Here is a 17,596-nt window from a genome sequence, read left to right on the forward strand (position 1 = left end):
TGATTTACATAATGGGAATCTATGCTAATAAAACTTAAGCTGTGTTTCAGAAGTGAATTTTCCTCCTCTATTCTCCCCTTTTTAAAGTGCTATGGTGGAACTCAGGGTCTGTGCATCTAAGGCAAGGAGATGAATTGTACCCCAACCAATATTCATCTCTTTAATTATGATACCTCGCTCAAAGATAAGTTCTAATCTTGGACCTTCATTTACTTTGACATTTACTATCTTACTTAAAGTCCTACTGTTAAGAATCTCATATAAGTAGTTTAACTTGCAGACAAAATCACCGTCCCGTCTGTCTGTACCAGTGTTAGGAATGATGAGTCTCTCCTGCATGGAAGGAGAAGGTGTGCTGTGCTTGCCATGCTGCCCCTTTGGGTCTTCATTTCCTTCGCTAACATTCTGTCTCTGTTACTTTTAAGTGGGGTGTTGTTAGCTTTATTCATCTCCTTAAATGTACTAGGACGACAGGGCTTAGGATATTCTTTTAAAATTGATCCTTATAATGATATGACTATAACTTCCTTGATACTGAAGTTGCCAGGTGGCTCTGAAACCAAAATTTACTCATGCTTATTGAGTATGCCTTATAAATTTTGTAATATTTCTTCTCATTTTGAAACTTAATTATGTTTAAATTGGGCCTAGGGTTTTTATTAATATTCTTAAATAAATATGAGTAGATAATGAGTGATAAAATATTTTATTTCCTGCTACAAATCAAAATTTTGTTTAGAAACAGGTAATTTGGTGTATGATGAAGAGTTAGAACACAGAATCATGTTTAACATTCTTATTTTACTTCCAGGGTGGGAAAGCAATTGAATTTTGTATTGCTCGTTGGTGGGCAAGTCTCAGTGATGTCAATATTGATTATACCATATCATTCCATGGCATAGTGTGTACTGCACCACAGTTAAACATTGTAAGTACTATAACATTCTCATTATTTTTACTGTCATTTTTGTTATGAAAAATAACTCCTGTGGTACATGCAAAATTTATTGGAAAGCAATCTATAAATCTGAATATTCATGGGTCTTTAAAACTTGCATTAATGAATGTATGTATAAAATATTGTCTATTAATGTTTGAGACGTTAATTTTTAAATATGTTTTGTAGCATGCATCTGAAGGAATCAATCGTTTTGATGTCCAGTCCTCTTTAAAATATGAAGATCTGGCTCCTTGCATAACTTTGAAGAGCTGGGTGCAAACACTACGGTACCTCATTGTTTTAAGAAATACAAAAGTTGATTGTTAATGGAAGAATTTTTTTATTGCTTTTTGTTTTTCTAACTTTTATCTATGTGATGCTCGCATTAAACGAATGATAAGTTTTATTGCTGTCTAGGAATGCTCCAGAGTTTCTAAAATATGGCTCAGCAGTACTTTTTGCCCTCCTATCGTCAGTAGTGTCCCTATATGTTGACCATTTTATTTCTTGACAAAACAAATTAACAGTTCAGACTGTTCAAGTCTACCTGGATACCTGAAAAAGTTGAGGAAAAGAATTAACAATAGTGCTTACTTTCCATCCATGTGTAAGACCCTCAATTTAATGTCAGGCATTACAGCAAAGCAAATTAACAGTGTCAGATTTTTATTTTGTGAATGCACTGTTCATTGTTTGAAAATTTAGTACCAGAAAATCTCATTGACAGAAAAGAAATTTGTCTCCTAAATGTATGACATAAATTACTTCTGTGGAGGGTTGGGGATTTAGCTCAGTGGTAGAGCGCAAGGCCCTGGGTTCGGTTCCCAGCTCCGAAAAAAAGGAATGAGGATTTTCCAGTCTTAGTGTTGTGCTGCTGATACCTTGGCAGTGTCATTTCCTTAGGACAAGGACTAGCTATATCTCTGACACACGATGTGGCCCATGCCATACCTCAGCCCAGCACCAGCAAGTGTGGGTGAGTGTACACGTCAGAAATGTCCTTTAACGCTTACTGGTAATCATCACCCAAGTGTTGGGATTTGGCTGTGCTAAGAGCTCTGTGGTAACATTTTTAAGTGTTTTTGATCATGAACTTCTGTTCATGTCTTTGTAGTACTGCAGAAATTTAGTCAATATGGACTGTATATTAAATATGCAATTAAAAGATTGCACAGTTTACTATAAATGACAGTTTAAGGAGTAGTCCTCACCTGGGCATCTTTAACTGCTTTCTTTAAATGAAGTCTTGACGTAATTCAGTGATGCAGTTGCCTTGTTACAGCCCAGTAAATGCAAAAACCAGACCTTTAGGATCAAGAGATGTTTTGCCAAATAATCGCCAGCTTTATGAGATGGTCCTGACATACAGCTTTCATCAGGTATGTGTTTCCTATTAAAATAGACCTGTGTAGGAAATTCCTATTTTGTGTACTATGAAATCACAGATGGAAAGATGTGGCTTGTCTTTGAGACCTAGTTTTTATTCAGAATTTATTGAGGTTTTTTGGTTGATAGGACTGGTAACAGAAAGAAAGAAAAACATACAGGAAGGAGTTGCTACTCTGCCACACTGTTTCAGAGGGTACTACTCTCTGGGCTCTATGTGTCTGGACTTGTAGTCTGGCAGTACACTGTACCAGAGCCCACCAGCAAAGTAGAGCAATCTCTGAGGAGGGAGCAGTGATTAAAGATAGGAAAGGCAGAAAGAAGATACAGAGACAAGAGATAGAATTGGAAGGACTACTACTGTAAATGCTTACCCACCTTGACCTTGACCTTGCCTGGGAAGTAGACTCATTCTTTCTTTTTCTTTCTCTCTGCTTCAGAGAAACAGGCAAACTTTTACTCCGCTTTCAAAAATAGGCAAATGGCTCCAGACAGTACACAGTGGTAGTATGAACCTTTAGCAGAGGCTGCTCAGCTGAATTGCAGCGTGGTCCCTGCCACCCAGCACCCTTCAGTGAGGCCCTGCCTCCTAGAATTTCAGTGATCTCCAACACAACACAGCATCCCCAGCTAGGTACCAAGTATTCAGCTTTTATGAGAGATACTACACCTCTTGACCATAACACAGTTCTCCATTTTTAAGACCTAGCCTGATGATGCTCTGGAAAGAGTCAATAGTCAAAATAATTAAGATCATTGTAAATGTTGGATCCAGGGGGTTTTTAGAGTCAATGAGATCTCAGTTCATATTATGCTTACTTTATTGAAGCATAATGTGAATTTAATTTTAATGTTACATACTGGAAGATTTTGATAAATTTTTAGATTCTAGTTTTATAAAGAAATAAGAGACTATATGTTAGAACTATATTTGTTAAAAATGTATGTGTGAGTATAGAAAGAGAACTAGGTTTGTAAATTTTAAAGTTTACAAAAGTGCATCTATTTAATGCCAAGATAGTAACTATTGTATACTTTGAAAAAAAATGTTATAGGAATGTATTTTTAATGCTTTTTTGAAACCGTGTTATTGTTATTATATATAAATCATATCAATAATTGTTTTCTTTTTTTAATAGCCCAAGAGCGGAGAAGTAACACCTAGTTGTCCACTCCTTTGTGAATTATTATATGAGTCAGAATTTGACAGTCAGTTGTGGATTATTTTTGACCAGAACAAAAGACAGATGGGCTCAGGCGATGCCTATCCACATCAGGTATATATTATAAAAAGTAATAAATCCCAAATTTCTTATTAAGTTATAACACTTAAGGTTTTTTTTAAATACCATAAAGTTACATTCAATTTTCTGACACCTATGGAAATCTTTTTTGCTTATTGTAGTTATTAAGCAACAGACTTGACAGCTTTTCTGCCACATACTAGAGGATGTTGCTTACAAATACTGACCAGCAGAGCATTTTCAGTTGAGAAGGGACTACAGCAAAGAGTGCACATGCTCAGCATGAACTCTTCCACTAGATCAGACCTCCAGTTCTAGTGTATCTGTTTGTTTGTTGCAGTGTTTCTCCCTCCTACACTCTAATCTGCTTACTTAAAGACAGACAGTGAGTGGGAGACCGTGAAGTGGTCTCAGGTCTGAGTGGAACACTGGGGTTTTAATAAGGCCTGGTGGCTTCAGTTTCTTAGTACCTTCAGATCTGAAATTGTACTGAGCATCGAACTTCATGCTGTACACTTTGTTTTTTACTGACACTAAAGGAAAAGAAGATCTCTTGACTTGTGGCTATTTAAAATTTTGTCTCTAGTTGAATTGTATTTGAAGAAATAGAAGATTTTTCCTGAAATGCTCATGATTTTTGCTGAATAAATAAAAATGGTTTATGAGCACCTTTGCCTTTAGTCATTTAAGGAATGATCCTTGTTTCCCCTGTCAAGCAAACAGCAGTCTCACCGCTGTAGTCTGGAATGTTTCTTGCGTACTTTCACAGTGGCTCAGGAGACATTGCTTCTGCAGGGCACTGACAGCATCTCTAGTCCATGAGCATGTTGTTAGCAAAGTAGGGTGGAGTAGCTTTACATTCCTTGGCTCCGTGTTTTCTCTGCTTGTTATAAAGGAATGTGACACTTCACAGTTAAGATGTAAAGTGTTAGAGAAGTCACACATGTGCATATACATGAATGTTTTAGATAATACACAAATCTAATTTTGACTTTGACTACCACTTCATGCTTCTTATGACCCATAAACGAAAGTATACTTGCTTTTCTTAATTATTTATGAACATTGATTGTGTGAATATGTAGATACCCTGTGGTGCAAAAATGAGGACATTGGGGTCAAAACTTACTTGAGTTCATGTATGACAGGCAAACCACTTGATACTTCAATTTCTTCCTGCTCACCAACACCCTAGACACTTTGAGTATAGCCGTCTCATACCTTGTACATTCTATAAATGGAACTGTCTCTTTTGTCCTTTTACTCTCATTTTACTGAACTAAATTTACTTTTTCCAAATGTTTTCTTTTTTTAGTATTCTTTGAAATTGGAGAAAGGAGATTATACGATTCGATTACAGATTCGTCATGAGCAAATCAGTGATTTGGATCGTCTCAAAGATCTTCCGTTTATTGTTTCGCATAGGTTGTCTAATACCTTGAGCTTAGATATTCATGAAAATCATAGCCTTGCACTTCTAGGAAAGAAGAAATCAAGCAGTTTGACATTACCACCCAAATATAATCAGCCATTCTTTGTTACTTCCTTACCTGATGATAAGTAAGTGGTGATGTTGATGATACTGAATGACATTATGGTTCATACGTTAATCTAGATTTATAATTTGCTATCATTTTAGTCTGAAGTTATTTCTCAGTTTGATTTTTGAAAATTTGGACATGGGAAATATTTCGGTTTGGAATTATTTTGATGGTTTTCCACTAAGTATTTTTGTGAAACTTTTTCTTCTGTTACTTTTTCCCTTTTTAATTCTCTCATTAGAATACCTAAGGGGGCAGGACCCGGATGCTACCTTGCAGGCTCCTTGACATTGTCAAAGACTGAGCTTGGAAAGAAAGCTGTAAGTACTAGTGTTTTACACTGAAAGTACCTGTTTAAAATTTCCCATCTCTTTGAAGATGGGCTTTAAGTCCATATTTCAGAGGGGGTAAAAGAATACCTGCAGGGAGGGAACAGTGGAGGCGGATTAATATTTGGTACCTTTTTAAATGTGTCATTAAAAAGTATTTTATGTTCTTTTCTACAAGCCTCATGTCCTAAACCTATCCCAGCTCAGTTCCTAAAGTTCTTGACATCTAGTCATAATTGGTTGAAGCAAATAGAATATGTAAAATTATAGCATGCCCTAGAATTTCAACCATATTGGAATAAGTCAGATTCTCTTCATTTGTTTCTAAAGACCAATCTGAAGATTTTATTAATGGATATTGACTCACATTTGGGAAGGCTTGTTGAGGTCTTGTATAATTATGTGGAAAATGTACAGTGTTTCTTGTGGTGTTGCTTTTTATAGTTTCAAAATGATGCTTTTTGTTTCTAGTTTAGAGATAACTGTTATTAGAAACGTAAGGGTATTTATTTCAGGTTTTTCCATCTTGTTTTTATTACAGATTTGTTGCAGAAAATGTTTTTTATGTGAATCTGTCACCCTTTATCATAGGTCATTTTGGTGTAATACAATTCTTACATCTGTGTATTTCTCATTTAGCATTAGTTCATACAAAACTATGTAAGTCTACTTAACCTAATCCTGGGATCTATAAATGCTGTTGTCAGAGTGAATTCATCTCATTTATCTTGAAATATATTTTTCTTGTCACTGTTCAACCAAGGTCATATATTCATAGCCACTGAGGAATAATTTGGGGATTTTGTGCTTAGAAAACGTTTACCTTGACATCTCTCAGGGTGCATTTCAGTGTGTACTCTTACTCATACATACTTCAGTGTCATTTGAAGTAAATCAGCACTTGATACTGGAGTTTGTTCTTGAACTGATTTAAGAAATCCTCATAGATCTTTTTGTAGATTTACCTAAATAGTTGCTTGTGTGGGACTTGAACTGAGCTTTTCACCTAGATCATAGATAACTCATCTCACAAGTCCTCTGCTTATGGAAAGTATAGCAGAAAAGAAGTATTGGCAGAAGTGTTCTTACAGGAATTCACAAATAGTACTTCCTGACTATATTAGAGGCAATATTGAAATTAAAAGTGCTTAGAATTAACTGTTGCTAGCTGGTAGAAAGGTTGTTTATAAGAAAATAGCAATAATCTAAAGTTATTGAGTATAATTGCCGTTGGGTTCTTTATGTAAACTTTCCTCAACAGTTTCATACTTCCTACATTTTGGTAGGAAGGAAAGGAAATGCCATTTTACTTCACTTTACCTTTCATTGTAGCCCTGAGTGTTACTTTGGTTTTTTCTTTTTTGTTTTTTTGTTTGCTTTTTCTTTGTTTTGGTTTTTTACTTAGGCTTGTGTAATGGTTGTAACCTGTATACAATCAGACTCTGCAGACTGTCAGCTAAATTTAAATGTTTTTTTTAATGTTTTAATGATAATAGAATTTAATCACTAAATATTGAAACTAAAATGCAGGAAAGAATTTTGCCTTAAAATGGCATATTTGATTGCATTTTTATTTTTAAAAATTGGCATGGCAGTGCTGCTTTCTTTAAAAGCATGCCATTTTGGTCACAGATCTGACCCTTCTGAGTACTGTGACACATACAGATGGAATGTTAAATTGGAAGAAAGTTAGGCAGAGGTGGTATCTCCATCCTGTGTAGATTATGCATGTTTTCTTACAGAATGTCGTTCTAACTCCCAGGGGCAGTCTGCAGCAAAACGACAAGGAAAATTTAAAAAGGTACTGATTGTCAGTTCTTAAAAACGATGTCTTAAAGCCTTATTTACATAGTTATTAAACTTTTTTCTCTCACTATTATAAAGCTTTATTTTTAAAGAATCTCTCCCTTAGATTTCTTTCTTTACATTCTGCAGTATAGTTCTCTTAGTTAATACCTACAAGCAGTGTTGACATATTGCCTTTCTGTAAAAGGCTTTTTAAACTATAACCCTATGTTTTATGTTCCATATTTATGGAATATGGAAATCATTTATTAAACCATATTTTCCAATGGTATGGATGATTTTTTGTTGCTTCTCATTGGTTTAGATAAGGTGTCAAGTTGAAAAGTTTGAAATTTTGCATATCCAAAGTCATAAAGAGATGAATGCATTGGAGAACAGTCATTATTTTTAAAATCTAGGACTGGCGAGATGATGCAGTGGGTAAAGGTACTTGTTGACAAGTCTAACATCCTGAGTCTGATCTCCAGGACTCAAGTGATGGAAAGAGAGTTGTAGTCTGACCTCTACATGTGTACTATGGCACTCACCTATACACACACTAAAATAAATAAATGAACAAGTAAACAAATAAATTATTTAAAATGTAAGAAAAATGTAAAAAAATCTTATAGTCTAAAAGCCATTTTAAATAAAATGATTTTGTTAATTAAACTGGTTTCTGCTCTTGCATCTATCCTAGTTATAGGAGGACAGATTAAAAAATATCAAATAAGAATTTCTAACTAAAAGCTGAATCTGTAATAAAAATACAGACAGATTTGATGCTATGAGTAGTTGATTCTACTTGTTTTCTGTTAGCATATGAGAGTCTGTATTGACTGCTAGACCCACATTTAACTTAAATGTCTCTACTCTGAGTACAGAGAAAGGGATACATTTGAGGAAGAGCCATTCAGTGGTCTTATTTATCCAAGAGGTATTGTAATGGAAGAAACAGTTATGTTTTGTAGTATTGAAATGTCATCCAGAATGTTCTTGTTGTGTATTGATAAGCTCTAGTACACCATAAAGAATCTTCTAGTGAAGAAACTGAAGACCAGTATTTCTCAGATGGTTGACCCATTTGGGTACAATCTTAATCCATTTAATGATTCATAACAGCATTTTAAAAATATTATCTTATGCACTGATATGTGCCTCTGAGTTTCCATGAATAGTTAGAAAAGATTTGCCCAGAAGTCAACTACAAAAGGAAGCATATTTCAATAAGGGTTTAGGCATTTCTTTTCTTCACTTGTATTTTTTAGTTGGCCTACAATTGGGCTAAGGATATACAAGGTATAATAGATAGTACTGAAGTACAAGATTATTACTGGAAGCTGAATAAAGTTGTGTGACAAACTTGCAAACTAGAATTACTTCTGTCCATCCCTTCCTATCAGTACAAATACATGGCATAGTACAGCTCTTTCATAAAAAGCAATTATAAAGTTACAAAGAAATACTTACACATATAATTTAGATTTTTTAATAAACTATAAATGGCACCAGTGATGTTAATCTTTAAAATCATCAAGCTTTCATAAAGCTTTTACTTTGATAACTCAAGAAACTGGGCCTTTTGAACCAGAACAAGAACTAAGTGATGTGTTATGCTGTCTACTGGGCAATTACTGGTTTTACAGATAACATTGTTTCTGAGAAGTATTCTTGGTTTGAATACTATTGAAATACTTAATGGATAGCTTACAAAGATTTTTGGGTTTGGGGATTTTTGGTTTTTTTTTTTTTCCAATCTTAATATGAAGTTTCTTTTATTGAGAACGCTATAGATTTCTACTATGAATATTCTTAAATAGCTTTTTTAAAACAACACAGTCATTCATGTTTAAGGTACAAAATCATTACTATTAAATTAACTATATATTAGTTCCTTAAGTGAGTTGAAAAAAATGTTTATTAAAGAAAGAGTGTGATCATGGTGGTACAATATAAAACAACTGCCATTTTCCTTATGATTAGAGTTTATAAATACAGCATTTATAATTTTAATAATAGAAAATTCTTGTTGTAAAGTATTTTTTAATGTTTTACTAATATTGTACCGTTATTGATTTTTTTCTAAGATCATAAACTTTTACTCATTTTTAATGATAGTTCAATCTTGCTATAATAGGATTTTATATTTTCATAGGTGTTACCTTTATTTTGTATATTAACATATTACTCATTAAATTCTATTTTCTATTTTCCATACTAAAACAGTAATAAAATATGCCTTATCTTTGTAATTCAGATGAGATTGCCTTCCAAAACATAAGTTTCTGTACATGGAAGTGTTTCCCACTTTCTAGCCTCTTAAATGAATAGGGACTGTCAGGCGAGTGGTGACTTACAGTCTATGTAACATGCTATGTGAAGGACTTGATTCTAAGGGTGATAAACCATATTTACAATAAATATTGAAGACTTCTATATCATGTCATGCTAAACACATGACAATGTAGCTACTTTCTTGAGAATTTGATGTTATAGGGTCAGATTTTTCAAATACATTTTTGCTTTGTCTGGGTGCAATCAGGAAAGTGATCTCCAAGCAAGAAGTGGAGAAGAAAATAAGCTGAGCATGGTGGGGCCCGCCCATAATTCCAGCACTGTCAGAGTTTGGGAGGAAGGACTCTGAGACACAAACATGAATTTAGAGTCAACATGGCTTCTATTGCGTAGAGCCGGTCTCAGGAATACAAATAGTTGTGGTGGTGAGGAAAGAAGGATGGATAGGTGGCAGGGTCCTAAGGAAGCAAGCCCAACAGTAGACCTGTTTCCTTTTCTAGTCTTGGACCTTGTGTGAGCCTTTGTTCTTGGGCTCTGGCTCCCTTACCCCAGAGAATATAACAGTGAGCTGCAGATAAATTTTTAGGGCTGTCTCATTTCTGTTTTCTGCTTTTTAAATGGGTCGTGAAGAGATGATGGCGTGATAGTAGAGAGTAGCAGTCACTCTTCATGGACCGTTGCATCATTCACTTTACCCCAGAATCCAGGATCAGATACTGTTAAAGTGCATGCGTTGTTTACACAGAAAAGTCCTATTTGGGAGACTCAGGTTTTTCTGAAGTAATGTCAAAGGGGTAGTATATGTCCCTTTGGTAATATGTTTGTTCTAATGTTAGAAACTTCAATAAAATAGATGTAGATGCTAACTTAGCAGAGTTTTAATATAAACCTGAAAATAGAATTTGAAAAGCTGACTTAAATAATGACTTAATTGAGGACAATCAGTTTGTTGCCAAAAATTAAGTCTAAGCATTGTTAAATATTTCCAAAGCAATATATGTCTATAGGAAAGATACATCATAGAGAAAGTAATAAAGCTACCCTTTTCTGTCATCTTCAAAACAGAAGTTTCTCAAAGAGTTGTAGGCTTATTCCCCTGTTCTCTGTATCCTTGGTTTTTATCTCAGGATAGTACTCTTGCCAAGGGGAAAAGTAGGCTCCTTGCAGCCAAGTCTCTTCTCCATTATTCACCATCTTCCTTCTGGTTTAGCAGTTGATCACTCCATTCTTTTGTTTGTTTGAAACTCACTTATTTATTCTGTGTGAGGAGTGGAGGAGAACAAGAGGGAAGGAAGGAAGGATATCTAAGGGCAGTCAGTTTTCTCCTTCTGTTGGGTAAGGCCAGGGATCAAATCTAGGCTATCTCGTGCTCAGCAGCAAGCACCTTCACTGTCTCGACCGTCTTGCCCTCCCTACTACTTTCTGCATGGGCATCCTCAAGGTTTTCAAAACCCCTAATTCCTTTTGGTTTGTCCCTGTCTTAGAACATCTTTGGCCCAAACAATAATACCAGATCTACTCTCTTCTATTCTCTTATCTCTGTTAGTTTTATTCATGTCATGACTTTAAGCACTGTTGGCAAACATTCTTAGCTCCACTTTCAAAGGATATCTATTCATTTTCTTTTGTTTCCACAATGTATTATTTAGTTCCACACAGTGTAGAGATTACTAGGCTTGTTTGCTGGTTTGTTTTTCTACCTCTCCTTTTCTTTTCTGTAGTCTGTTCTTAAGACTTAGATCATCAAGAGTTACAAAATGTAAACCCTATTTTTAACATATATATAAAGCCAAGTCATTAAAAAGCAGTCTTTAATCACTGTCTTGCATAAAATATTTGATCGGCTTCTTCATATACTCAAAATAGGATCTATATTTTTAACCATGTCCTACCAAACTCTCCATGCCTGTAGTCCACTTTGTTGGTTTATATATAACTTTTCATATACTGGCTTCAGGTTTTTGTACTTGTTCAATTTCTACTCCTAGGCTAAACTCTTGGGGTCAGGGCTTTTCCTCTCTTCAGCTAGGTTATTCATGTTTTCATTTAGCTTCGCTGACCTTTCCATAACCTTTGTTTGTGTGGTTTTCCTATCTTACCCAACAGTCACTGTCCTTTATTGATTCATTTTTGTATGTCATATGTCACTCAGAAATTATTTACTTGTGTGTTTATTGTCTGACTAACTTTAGGTGGAGAATGTATTTATAAGTGCTGGAATAGTACTTGTCTACTCTGCCCTATTACTAAGAGAAAAAAAATAATCTTTTTAGTGTTAACTTGTTTTCTTCTGTTCAGCTTTGAAAATACAAAGTACACTGACTGTCCTTAAGGTGCAACTGAGAATGTGAAAGACACTCAGGAGGAAAGTTCTTACCTCTTTTATTTTAATGGAACGAATAAAAACTTAAGTGATTTTAAAGTTCAGGGGGAAAACTTAATTGAAAATTGGTATTTTTTTTATGTTTTTGAGCCTTCAGATGTGGAATACAATGTAATACAACTTAGGCAGGCAAAACCCATATTACAAGACTCTGAGCTTTTGACAATGACTGTAAAAGGTGTGGAATGAAGTACTTTAACCTAGAGCTTTCTTTCGCCTTCCCAGGATGTGATCCCTGTTCATTACTATCTAATACCTCCACCAACAAAGACTAAGAATGGCAGCAAAGATAAAGAAAAGGATTCAGAAAAAGAGAAAGATTTGAAAGAAGAGTTTACTGAAGCTTTACGAGATCTTAAAATTCAGTGGATGACCAAGTAGGTCATTTTAGTGGGTGCCAATCGTGTGAGTTTTTCTCAACTAATGCATTGTGTGTGTGCATAGACTTTACTCAGAAATCTCAAAATTGTTGACTTTGATGAGAGAGTTGCAGGATTTTTAACTTCTCCTCTGTTTATACTTTGTATAAACATATACAATTTTGACAATAAAGTATGTAAAATTTTATTTTAATTTGCTCCGGAGGAGAATTTTATTGAAGGGCATAAAAAAGAAAAATAACTTTTTTTTTTTTTAAGAAATCACCATTGCTCTTATTATTTGTTCTCTCTCTGAGCATGTAGCAGTGAGAGTAATTATATACCCTACTTTTCCAATTAATTTGGTGTTGGGCACTTCCTGTGTCATTTAATAATTTAAAATTCTATTTTTAGTGACTTATACTTTGTTATTTTATAAGTACAGTATAATCTGATAACTTACTTAGAATATATGTTTATAGCTTTTCTCTGTAATTTGGTGATGACTTTCTTATACATACAGTTTTAACTTTATTTTCTTATCTGTTTGGTTTTAGTTGTTTGAGACTGTTGCTTTATCCCAGGCCATCCTCAGGTCTCTGGTTGTACAAGAATGACCTTTTGAATCCTAGTCATCCAGCCTCCCAGAGGCTGAAATAACAGTCCTGTACAAGCATACCTGGCTTAATGGACATATTTTTAAATTTTCTGTCAGATAGTATAGTCTGTTAGTTAAGTTTCTCAAACCATATCAAGGTTTTGGTATAAATATAAGATCAGTGTCTATACACAATGGGAAAGCTGTTGTTGCTGACAGTTGTGCTGTCCTGATACCTATTGTTCTCAGCCTAGCATATGCTTTGCCGTTCTTCATTAGAATGCCAGGCTTTTCTCATGCGCTTCAACTTTTTAATGTGAAAGACACTATTTGCTTATCACTACTTTCCTTCAGTTTATCCTTTGACCTTTAGCTTACCTTTTAACACAAAGCTTTATTCTAGGAAGCTGAATCACTTGCTTTTCCCATTCTTTTGTCTTATTGATAGTTTTCAGGGAGTCCTCTTTCACAGACTTTGTCTATTCATCTTTGTGTGTGGCCTGAGAGGAAAAAGAAGGAAGCTTTAATGATGGGAATAGAATTCCCAGAGATTAAACCAGTATGATGTCAGTCTGTATTCATATTTGCTGGCCTATGTAAAACTAAGGGTAGCTCACCACATTTCAAAGAACCATGTCAGTCTTTGGCTGCTACTTATGAATAGCAGACAATACAATTTAAATTTCTTCAGAGTTGGAAAGATTTGCTTCTCTTAGGAGAGCCTGAGAAGTCTCTTGATTCTGCCATCCAGTGAAACTGGTGGTGGGGAAATTTTTATATAAAGAAAAAGAACTCTCAAAATTTGGGGAAATGGTTCTAAAGGCAAACTGCAAATGGAGGAAGCTTCTAATCAGGAATATATACAACTATGGTAGGTGGTAAAGATAGCTCAGTAAAAGAGTTACTCACACGCATGAGAAAACCTAATTCAATCTTCAGAACCCACATTAAAAAGCCAGGCATGCTGGTACTTGCTTATAATCCTACTACTGAGGTGGAAACAGATATATTCATGGGCTCACCAACAGCCAACAGAGCCTAATCAGCAAGTCCCAAAATCAATGAAATACTTTGTCTCAAAAATTAAGGGCCAGAATACCTGAGAAATGATCCCAAGATTGAACTATGGCTCTTCACACACAATTATACAGTTTTTTTTGGTGTGGTTTTTTTTTTTTTTTTTTTTTTTTTCGGAGCTGGGGACCGAACCCAGGGCCTTGTGCTTCCTAGGTAAGCGCTCTACCACTGAGCTAAATCCCCAGCCCCTTGTTTTTTTTTTTAAGAATATTAACTACAAACTGTTGGCTTCTCCCTGCCAAATCTTGACTTAGACTGTCACCACCAAGATACTGTCTTTTGCCTTAGCTTCGTTGTACCATTCCTTACTTACCCTGCACATACTCTTATTATTTGCTGAAGGCTTAGGTCCAGCCTAAAGACCATGTGTCCTTCCTCCATCAAAACTGCTCACCTCATGAGCTGGAAAAATAGCTCAGGAGTTAAGAGCATGCTCTGCTCTTCCAGAGGACCAAAGTTTGGATCCCAACACCCATAATAGGCAGTTCAAAACTACCTAGAACTCCAACTCCATGGATTGTTTTTGTTTTTGACACCTTCTTCTGGTCTCTGTAGACACCCAAATACAAACACACAAACACAAGAGCATTGTGAGTTCTTAACCCCTGAGCCATGTCTCCAGCCCATGTTGACGCCTACTTTCATAAAGGTTTTATAGGTTTTCCATTCTTAGTGGAAGTAATTTTCAGTAGATACTAGTCCCTCTAATAATTATAAAATATTTTAATGACTTCAACTGTAAAACAGTGTTTAAATTTATTTTTAACCAAAATTCGCTTTTAATTGAAAATTACTAATATGTGTCTTTTACACAGGCTGGATTCTACTGACATTTACAATGAATTGAAAGAAACATATCCTGCTTACCTTCCTTTGTATGTTGCACGTCTTCATCAATTAGATGCTGAAAAGGTTGGATAAACTAATTTTTTTTTACTAATTTGCTTTTTGTATAATAGTAGCTAAAGTTTGTATTTTTGAGTAAAGGTGCATTTCTTTCTGCCTTCTTTTCCTGCCTACTCAATTTTCCTGGAATCTCTTCCAATTGAATATATCATTAAGATAATTATAAGAACGGGCCACTGCTGAGTTCAGTTTTGGTAATGAAGAGCAATATTGTGTAGTAATTATGTGATGGTACTTGAATGACTAGTGAAGTCTTAATACGAGAAAAGTATAAGGTCTGATTGTTGGCCTTGATCTAAAGGATGAGTTGTTCTGGGCAGCTGGAAATCTAAACACTTTCAGTAACTACTTTGTTACCAAAGTTTTTATAATTCCAGATTGTCTAAGGTGGACCATAGGCCAGCTGTTGTTACTATTAAAGGAAGTAGGAACATGCCAAAATCATGAAGGTTTAGAGTGAACTAGAATAGTATATTTAAAAGAGGCCTCTCAAAATCAGTTTGACAAAAGAGAAAACAATTAAGTAATCAAGATAGTCTTTGTTTATTCTTATCTTTCTTATTTTAATGATTGTTTAGAAAGAATGTTTGGGAATGAGGATTTGGGGGATTTCTAATTCCTGCTCTTTCCTGTGACGTGGCATAAAGTAGACCTAGTTATCTCTAACGTCTTAATGGTGTGCTAGAAAGGAATTTTCCTTGTTTAAAAGAAGTCATGTTGGTAAACTTTATATAATTTGTTTTATTTTCAATTCAGAACTACAGACTTAAGTTAGATATTGTCACATCTGAGCCCGTTTTCCAGGAACACTGGAAATGGTAAAAGTCACATTAGAAGATAGCACAGAGCTCTAGGCCTACAAGGAAGTAACATAGTACCCATACAGTTTCATTTGTGAGACAGTAGAAATAAAAATGTTTTGATGCACTATTTTATACACTCCTTTATTTCCTACCCAGGAGCGGATGAAAAGACTTAATGAAATTGTTGATGCTGCCAATGCTGTTATTTCTCACATCGATCAGACCGCTCTCGCTGTTTACATTGCCATGAAGACTGACCCCAGGCCTGATGCAGCTACTATAAAAAAGTACCTGACCAGTAAATAATCTTTCTTGCATCTCATTTCTTAGTTATCTGTTTAATAATTAGGGACTAGTGGTGAAGATTTTTTTATTTCTTTTAAAACTTAGTTAGGTTCACCAGGTTTTTTTTTATTTTCATCTCCCTCAGAAATTTCATAATTTTCTTCAGCTTTTTAAAACACAGCCCAAGAAAATAACCCATGCCCACTCTTGGGTTGGTGGTTTAGTCTGTGAGACTGTGACTCCAGGTTGGTTGACTCGGTAGGACTTCTTGTGGTGTCCTTGACACCTCCAACTTGCTCAACCCTATCCCCGCTCTTCTGAACTCCTTGTAAATTAGGTGTAGGTCTCTGCATCTGTTTCCGTCGACTGCTGGGTAAGCCCTCTCAGGAGACTCTGGAAGCATAGCAGAGTATCATTAATAATGTCAGGGCTAGGCTTTCTGCTATGGGATGCGTCTCAGGTTGGACCAGCCATTGGTCGGCCATTCCTTTAAACTCCGCTCCATCTTTGTCCCTGCACATCTTATAGGCAGGATACATTTGGGGTTGAAGGTTTTGTGGGTGGGTTGGTGTCCCCCTCCCTCCACTGGAAGTCTTGCCTGGATATAGGAGGTGACCACTATAGTCTCCATGTCCGCAGCTGGTAGGAGTCTCAGATGGGTTACCTGTATAGACTCCTCAGAGCCTCCTCATCCCAGATATCCAGGTGGTCCCAGAGATGTCCCCTATTCACTGATTACATTCTCTCTCCCATTCCCCAAATCTTCACAATGCTCCAGAGACCTGTTCCCCACCCCAGCCCCTCCCACCCAGTTCTTTTGCTTTTTCCACCTCCATGACCTATTTTATTTCCCCTTCTGAGTGAGATCCAGCCGTCTTCCTGTTTGGTGTCTTTGGGTGTGTGGATTGTAGCATGGTGGCTGTCCTGTACTTACAGCTAATGTCTGCTTATACGTCAGTACATACCGTGTTTGCCTTTATGGCTCTGGGTTACCGCCTCACTCAGGGTGATATTTTCTAGTTCCATCCATTTGTTTGCAAATTTCATGATGTAGTTTTTTTTTTTTTAATAGCTAAGTAGTATTCCATTGTATAAGTGTACCTTTTTTTATTTATATCCATTCTTCATTTGAGGGACATCTAGGTTGTTTCTTGCTATTCCAAGTAAAACTGCTATGGACAAAGTTGAGCAATTGTCCTTGTCATATGGTGGGGAGCATCCTTTGGGTATTGCCAAGGGGTTGGTATAACTGGCTCTAGAGGTAGAAATGTTCCCAATTTTCTGAGAAACTGCCGAATTGATTGCCGAAGTTGTGCAAGTTTTCACTCCCAACAGCAATGGTGGAATATTCCCCTTGCTTCACAGCCTCACCAGCATGTGCTGTCATGTCACTTGAGTTTTTAATCTTAGTTATTCTGACAGGTGTAAAATGATCTCAGAGTCATTTTGATTTCCATTTTCCTCATGATTAAGGACATTGAACATTTCTTTAAGTACTTTTCTTTGTTGAAAATTCTGTGTTTAGCTTTGTACTTTACTTTTTAAGTGGGCTGTTTGGATTTTTGATGTCTATTTTTTTTTAAGTTTTTTATTTATTTATTTATTATATATGAGTACACTGTAGCTGTCTTCAGACACACCAGAAGAAGGCATTGGATCTTATTA

The 17,596-nt window shown here is 35.6% G+C and overlaps 1 protein-coding gene across 7 annotated transcripts in view; it reads left to right on the forward strand.

Moving 5' to 3' along the window:
- Tpp2 (tripeptidyl peptidase 2) overlaps positions 1–17,596 on the forward strand; it is an 85,068-nt gene that overhangs the window by 59,266 nt on the left and 8,206 nt on the right. For 2 of the 7 annotated variants that reach the window (XR_015628945.1, XM_087567831.1), the window contains exons 18-27: positions 812–928; positions 1,127–1,227; positions 2,223–2,319; positions 3,466–3,603; positions 4,886–5,130; positions 5,353–5,431; positions 7,203–7,241; positions 12,129–12,280; positions 14,753–14,849; positions 15,803–15,933. Coding sequence is in view for 2 of the 7 variants with exons in the window: in XM_087567831.1 (XP_087423957.1) it covers positions 812–928; positions 1,127–1,227; positions 2,223–2,319; positions 3,466–3,603; positions 4,886–5,130; positions 5,353–5,431; positions 7,203–7,241; positions 12,129–12,280; positions 14,753–14,849; positions 15,803–15,933 (1,196 nt within the window). In the remaining 5 variants the exon portion in view is untranslated. 7 annotated transcript variants of the gene reach the window in all.

Source organism: Rattus norvegicus, chromosome 9, assembly GCF_021556685.1.
Source record: "Rattus norvegicus strain SHRSP/BbbUtx chromosome 9, alternate assembly SHRSP_T2T, whole genome shotgun sequence".
NCBI classification, from domain to species: Eukaryota; Metazoa; Chordata; class Mammalia; order Rodentia; family Muridae; genus Rattus; species Rattus norvegicus.